The sequence below is a fragment of the Amphiprion ocellaris genome, chromosome 16 (assembly GCF_022539595.1).
Source record: "Amphiprion ocellaris isolate individual 3 ecotype Okinawa chromosome 16, ASM2253959v1, whole genome shotgun sequence".
In the NCBI taxonomy this organism is placed as follows: domain Eukaryota; kingdom Metazoa; phylum Chordata; class Actinopteri; family Pomacentridae; genus Amphiprion; species Amphiprion ocellaris.
This window is the reverse complement of record NC_072781.1, coordinates 8008159-8016091: the sequence shown is the minus strand read 5'-3', so window position 1 is coordinate 8016091 and position 7933 is coordinate 8008159. Positions and strand designations below refer to the sequence as shown.

At 38.3% G+C, this 7933-nt stretch overlaps 1 protein-coding gene across 2 annotated transcripts in view; it reads left to right on the top strand.

The window, feature by feature from the left end:
• The first annotated feature begins 2848 nt into the window (after positions 1-2848).
• The window catches only part of LOC111580709 (SH3 and PX domain-containing protein 2A-like), a 52985-nt gene continuing 47900 nt past the window's right edge, over positions 2849-7933 (top strand). For both annotated transcript variants that reach the window (XM_055018529.1, XM_023288570.3), the window contains exon 1: positions 2849-3149. In XM_055018529.1, coding sequence (XP_054874504.1) covers positions 3078-3149 — 72 coding nt within the window. In that variant the 5' untranslated portion in view covers positions 2849-3077. The remainder of the gene's footprint in view (positions 3150-7933) is intronic.

Here is a 7933-nt window from a genome sequence, read left to right as displayed (position 1 = left end):
CATCTAACCAGCTGTCAAAATGTATTATTATGTGTCTTTAATACCAATTAGTTGACTTTATGTTAAGCTAATAACATTGTGCTATGATAGCTTGCTATAGCACCTGCTACCTAGCTTGAATTGTTTGCTAGTTGTAGCCTTTCCATTTGATGTGACATTCTAATGTGAGCAATTCAAATATCAATGATAAGTTCTGGCATAGTTATGTCTCGTCAGGACAAAATTAATTAGGAATATTGTAAAAACAATCAAAAAGTACTTGAACAATATTTATGTAGCAGCTAAAATAAGAGCCACTTCAGAAAAGTTACTTCTTTGCATAAGTACCAAGTTCTGGACACTGAAATGAGCAGATAGAGAAGTAAATTAAATTACATTTCATTGCAGCAAAAACAATTCTATATTGGCTTTGTTTGTTATGTTTCATTATCGTGTTAATGGAGAATTTCGGCTTTTCATGCTTATGTTGGAGATTTAAGTCCATTTGACAGGCATAGCACTGACTTGCACATGTATTTCTATTTGCAAATGCATTGTAATTTTATGGTTGGGTGTGTGCAGCCGAGACATAACAAGAGACCTTTACGTCGTTTGTTAAATACAAGTATTTCCGCTGTTATTCGTCCTGTCAGCAGGTAGCTTGACGGACTCGGGTAGCGGCGTCTGTTTCCTGGATCTGCGCGGCAGGACGGGCTCTGCTCAGCGGCTCTGCCGGGCTCAGCCCCCTCGTCTCTACCACGCATGCTACTTCTGCTCCTGTCGTCATGAAGAGGAGAAAATGGTAGAAGTTGATTTAGATTTTAACCCCATTTTGGCCCATTTTGTATTGTCAGCATACTGTCCGTGTTTAAAAGTGATAAGATCAGCTAATTTCCATTAATTAATAGGCTGAGCTAAGAAAGCTAGGATATAGCAAGGATATAATTAAATTAAGCTGGCCCACAACACACAATAATATTGGCTTCCTCAACTTATAACTCATCCATGGATTATAAGATATTGTAAAATACATCAAGACCTCTTTTTCATTAGTAGTAATCCACATAAATTTAGGTTTAGCTTACATAAAGATCCTCCCATATAATTACAAATATAGATACAAATATTTACCTTGAATAGTAATTTGCTAATAAGCTAAGATTTTAGGGGATCACAGTGCTTGTCTCTTGAGGCAGAAGGATTTGAAAACATTCACATCAAAGTCTACAAAGGCAATCATATCAAAATGCATTTTTGAGGACTTCAGGTAAAAAGAGATATGGAACATAACATAAAAACACCGTTACAATCAAACATTCTTATGTACAAGGGTTATCAGAAAAATGTACCTAAATATCAAAACTAAAAGTCTTATAGAATGGCCTCTCAGTGTGTTATATCACACTGCTGAATTACTCTGTCAGCTTTACCTATTAACATGTAGGCTATGAGGCATATTTGTGTTGAAACTGATTGAGTAGGATTTCATCTCTAACTTCTCTTTAGAAGTAATTACTACTACTGTAGGCTTACTCACATCCTTCACTTAAAGCTCTCCCAGACAAATATTGACTGAATAAATTTAATCAATATTTTATTTTGAATAGTGATATGAGCTTTCCATTATGAAACTTTAATTTCCTGGCTAAAAGTTCCTATAATGTCATCTCCACCTGCTTCCACATCATGATGCAGCGAATTATTCTTGCAGACAGACACCATAAATTAGGATTTTTAGTGCACGCAAAATTCAAACCATTCAAGCTCTGCAAAGACTACCATCCAAGAGACCAGAACACATTTTTGAGAGAGAGACTTTAAATAAAAGTACAAATGGCACATACTATCTAAATCCTGTTTCATTATAAAAAGTTCTTTTAAAAAAGCATCGGGTAAAATTGCATCTCAGTGTGCTATATCATTCAGGTGGATTATAAAGCATTTTATTGTCCAAATAATTTTTGAAAAACAATTTGGCAGCAAATTGACAAATTTTATGAGCATATAATATGTAATTTTGAGTCTATAAAACTGAGAAACTATAGCTGTCCAATGAATGCAGAGGAGAAAAAAGTATTCTTCTTGCTATTTCCATAGTATGAAGAAAAAGATGCACCACTTGAGTTGTGCAGCGCCACCATGTGGAGAAAATAGATGTTGCTGTCTTCCTCACCTCCATGCTCATCCACTAGGGGGGGAGCAAAGTCATTTTCTAGGTTCTTTTGGTTTAAGTGCTGTCAGAAATGCCAATGTGACTTTGAAATGAAAGCCAAAGTCGACGACATAAATGATACGTTATGCGCTTGTCAGCGAAGTAGACAAATGACATGTTTGCTTGCATGTTGCGGTCGTGATTTTTGGTGCGTGTTGAGGGCAAAGCTGTGACATCGGCATTCAGTATGAATGTATAATGCCACAAATATGTTTTTTTCAAAACCTCAAACATGTCAGTTCTCTCTCTTCCGCTGCGGTGTATAGTCGCAGTTGTTTATTGTGCACAGCCTATTGTGGGAAATAGGTTGTAGTTCTCCTCTCCATCCACATTTTACGCACAAGAAAAAGTGCGTAAAATCCAGCATCTAATGTTTTCCAGCTCCAGGATCCAAAGTTTGGCCCAACTATGAGTGATTTGAGCATGGATGTTTGGTACATTGTTTCATGCGTTTTAAAAAAGCAAGAAATAGTCCAAGAAACAGCCCGACCTCACTTTTTGAAGGGTCGCTTGCAGTGCGCCCAGCCAGCTGCAGCAGGACCGCCCCGTTCATATTGACTTGCTCTGCCCCTCTTACTCTGTGCAGCAGCGGTGCAGCCCCTCCTGGGGGAGGAGAACTCTGATTAAACGCCAGTTTTATTGCGTTGTCATGTTTCACAAGGACTTCAGAAGCTCCGAGACCGTCTGACAACATCATTCCATGGATGCACCCAAAGCCTGAGTGCGGAGAGTTCAGTTTTTTTCATCCTCTCAACTTTTTTCTCTCCTTGGTGACCGCACAAGGCAGTTCCCTTGTGATTTCTGATAATCAGGTTTTCATGGGTGAACTTCTCCGTATGTACTTTTTGTAGTGTTTCTTGGTGCAAATTCTTTTTGGTCTGACAAGATGCAGTTCCGCACTGTCCTCGACGTGAATGTTGTGGACGTGCAGAAGAGAAGGAATCCCTCCAAACACTATGTAAGTTGCCTCATTGTTCTCTGTTGCTGTAGTCCTGTTGTTAAAGTGGAGATAACGTCGCCAGCGCAGACTCCACACTGTGTGCAGTCTCTTTGGAAATCTGAGCCATGCTATAGCAGGTTTATGGATGGCGGCGTATCTGCAACTTGATGGATGTGCCATGAAATGTTGCACAGGCATTCATGCTGATCAGAGGATGAATCTAGCACGTTATTGTTGTCCCACTGAGAGATGGTTTGTGGCAGTGAATGATATGAATCTATGACATTAACGGTTCACCCAACTTTCCATCTTGCAACATCAACAGATCACAATTTCACATTTTGCCATGTTTTCTTTTGCAGATTTTTGAACTAATACTTTGAAAACTAATGGCATTCCCATCAGCCTCAACTTTATTGTTCTCAGTAGCTGGTAAATTTTAGCAGGGTAATACATTCAGTTATTGTGATTATTATACATGTTAAACATGGCCATGTTTACATATAAACATTGTGTTTGTTAGTATTCTGATTTTGGCATTTAGTGCAGTGCATCACTGTGTCTAAGGACCGCCTCATTTTGCTGCCAGCATAGCCATAGACTAAAGACTAATTCACTGCAAAAACAAATATGTCAGCATGTTCTACATTTAAATGACTGATAGAGGAGTAAGAAGGGTCTATAGGAAACATCAGAAATGCTTCCTTTGATGTTAGCCATATGTATGTACATGCGATTGTGTTTGATGGACAGCAGCCCACAGGCTGAGCCCTGGCAGGGGAAGAAAAAGTAAACAAACTTGGGCTGTAGGTTGTAAGCCAGAAGTGGAATTGAAGATTTCAGGGTCACACCAGCATCCAGACTCACAGATGTGGTATTTGCAGGAACATTTACATGCAGTTAAATGTGCTAATTGGCTATATGACCTGAAAACCAACAACATAACGAGTGTCTTGGCCCCTTTCCACCAGTTACTCATTATATTGCTCGTCCAACAAGCTAAGGTGCAGGACAAGTCAAGTGCTTGTGTTTGTAAGTTTGAAAAGGATAAAAAGAACGTTAACTGAGGCTGTTGTTCATAGTCTGTGTCTTGAGGCACAGTCTGACTGAGAATTAGCCTTGTTCCAGTGTATTTATGCAGAGAAAGAAGACATCATAATGAACTGGGAACATATATAGAAACTTCTCTTTAAATCTTGATGAGTCTGTGCTTCTGTTTCGTCATGTGTTGTACACCGATATCCATCCTGGTCACCACTAATTCAACACCAAACTGACCGCAGTTACATAAATGTGTAATGCATATACTCTCCCGCACTTAGATAGTTCAAGGAAAAATCACACAGAGGCATTCCTAAACTGACGTTATCTGTGATCTTCATCAAATACTGTATAGAAAACACAGTTTACCATGTTTTGTCACACTCTACTTCTGTGCCAGTGGGTGTCTGGCTGACTGTTTATCCACAAAAATGGTGTAAGATAAAAGCAAAGTCTGACCTGTGCTGACAACTAAGTAGTAGTTGTAACAGGGGAATGATATAACAGTTCAATCTTTTTGTCATGATTGAATCAATAAACATCTGTTTTCAATCTTAATCTGTAAACTGCAGTAAGCAAAGTGATGAAAAGCAATTTTACCACCTGTAAGTTACAATTTTGGTCTTCTTAAGCCATTTTGCAACACCAAAAGCAGACCGGGGTCATGTATTTAGTACCACATAACATACATATTTGCTATATTAAGGAATTTCCAGTTCTTTGATAAGGCCAATGTTATATTTATCTACTTTAGTGAAGGGAATGTATCATCTTAGCATCTTTAGACCCACAAAAGATCCAGATGCAGTCTTAATTGGCCAGACATAGAAAAATGGGAATAAACTGGGACATGTTGTATATGTAACTTTGTATAGCAAGGCAGAACCACAGTAGTGGGGTTTGAACTGCGTTAAAATACTTGCTTGTATTTATGTATAGCCAGTAAAGAGGTACTTGCTTCCATAAGTGTCACTGAAGCTTACAGATCATCAACCATTTTGCCTGTTGGCAAAGATGTCATCATCGCCATTAAGCAGGAAATGAGCATGTGGGCAGTTTGCGTTCCATTCATTTAAAGGAAGAGTATCCGCTTCAAAGTGACGTTAAAAAAATGACTAATGAAAGTTCCACTGGAAGATGTCATTGTGTCTAGTTTCAGGAGTTTGTTCAGTCTTTCTCACCAAACCAACATCCATTGTTATGAAGCTAAAGATTCTTTGAATCCACATGCCCTTGTGTAACCTCTATTTAGGCTAAAGAGAGGTTTTGCACTGCATCTCTTCATGGTTGTAGCTGGTGTGCGCTTGTATCGGCAAACAGAAAGAAGATGTCTCCAGGTTCATGAGCTCCTTAGACCAGTATCACAGGGGAAAAGCAACAGTGATGATTGTAAAGAAAGTCTCAAATCTCATAAGAAAAAGGATTGGTGCCTGAGATGTTGGCAGCAGCATTTTTTGTTAATATCTTGGCTGTGAGTATACATAGGGATTGCCATCCTGGCTTTCATCTTCTTGCATAGTTTTGTGGTCAACAAAATCTTTACAGAGGTAAACCTGAAATGAAGTTCCGGTTGCTATATTTGTCCCCCATAAAACTCATCAAGCATTTTAGTCAGACGTATATTAACAAAGTGAAGACCAATTAGTTGTTGAAGTACTGAGAGATTTAGATTCTTTGATGTGCAACATGGGTCAAAAGTGACTCAAATCCAATGGAATGGAGGTATCTCCTGACCCACACTGCGCATCAAAGGGTTATGAACAGAAATTTATGGCTAGTGGTTGTTTCTAACGCAGAACAAATAAACAATTTAATTTCATCCTCATTTCTCATCCCTGTACATATTGTAAATATTACTACTGTTGTTCTGTTATTATTTTATTTCTACTACTACATCTATTGCTACATAAGCTGCTGTAACAATGTGACTTTCCCCTGGTGTGGGGAGAAATAAAGGACTTATCTAATTTACAGATCTCACAAATCATTACATGAACATTGCCAGACAAAATCAATATAAATACAAGATAATACAAACATGTACAATTAGTGCTGATAAATGTAGAATAGCCTTTTCTTTTTATTTTATGTTTTCCGATTTATCCCCTTTGGAGACTGTTGGAGAAAAGTTCCGATTTAAAAGGAGACTAACCTCGCTTTAATATTGCAGAGAGATGAATTGATTAAAAAAATGATATATTTCACAATTTTCTTAGTGTGTTGTGCATTGAGTGAATTGACTTATTTTTGCACTCCATTTTTATGCTTCATTCCACCAGACAAATGAGTAAATAAATGTCACAGTCATAGTCCCTCAGCCATAGACATAATTGAATTTTTCGCTTTTCTTCAGAATCAATCTGCTGAATGGAAGCATAAAGAGTTTATTCAAGTGATTGTGTCTAGACACTAACTAAACATGACAAGAGATAATCACAAATTGACTATTAAAGGCGTAACATTTGGTTGACACATTTTTCAAATATCTCCTACTACAATACAGTTATATGCTCAAAACAGTAGGATCCACTATAAATTACAGCTGACCTTGCATCACAATAATTAGTCAGAGAAAAGTTAAACTGGGTTGTAAGGTAGTCATAGTCTCTGGCTGATAAATATTTGAGAGTTTTATTATTGGCATGCAGTGCTATGTTTTAGAGCAGTGAGAAGAAGAAGATTTTTTTCCTCCAAAATACTGTTTAACAGCAGCTTTGAATGGACAGAAAATATTAACGTGTTGCAGGTATGATGTTTACCATGTTCACATTTTAAGTTTAGCATATTAGCATGTTTACATTTGGTTCTAAGTGTCAAAGGTGGGTCTCTTGGTAGCACAAAGGAAAAGTCTGGGGGATTGGGAAATCTGTAGGATTGATCTTCAGTGGACAATAAAAGTTAATATGACTTAGAAATTTTTTGTGGCAACCTTTGGCAGCAGACGGTTTTAGAGTCCATTGTCATTAGCTAGATAGATATGAAATTTGGTGCAGACATTCATGCTGCCCAAAGGATGAATCCTAAAGATGCTGGTGAGTTTTAAAAATGTCAGTTTGTCCAGCATTTTGTTTATTGAAGTAGCTGACATTACCGTCAGCCTCAACTGTATTTTGTATCTAATGCCATTTACAAAACAGTAGCATGCTAACATGCTACACTTAACATTGCAGCTGCCTGCCATCAGAATGTTATTATTGTCACTGTTAGCATGTTAGCTTTCTAAAATTAGCATTTATCACAAAGCACTGCTGTGCTTAAGCATTGTCTCACAGAACTGCTATCATGTCCGTAGACTATTAGTCTTGTTTGACTGCATGGTCTGACCATGGTGTTATCTTCCTGACTTGGGCGATCAAATCCGATGAGCCATGAGACATGTCTCAGCGGGACTGAAAAAATCAATTAGTCCATCAGGTCCAATTAGATTAATTAACCTGAGAGTTGGGATCAATTGCATCATCCATCTCCCGCTGAGGGAGACTCCCGAAAGCCACTAAACACAGGGCACAGACTTTTCTCTTGGGATTAAAGCCGGAGGTGAGGTTCGACTGGGAAGTCCCCACGAGCAAAGAAGAGGAAGAAAATAAAATCTCATTATCTATGAGCTAAGCAACTGGAAATGCTTATCCGGTTGGAGGGAGGAAAGAAGCAGCCCTTTGTCTTTTGTCCCCACTGTTCAAGTGTGACTTCCTTCCACAGACTCATGGCACTGGAGCCGCAGAGTGCATGGCAGCTAATCCTTGTTTACATACATTGCCTGA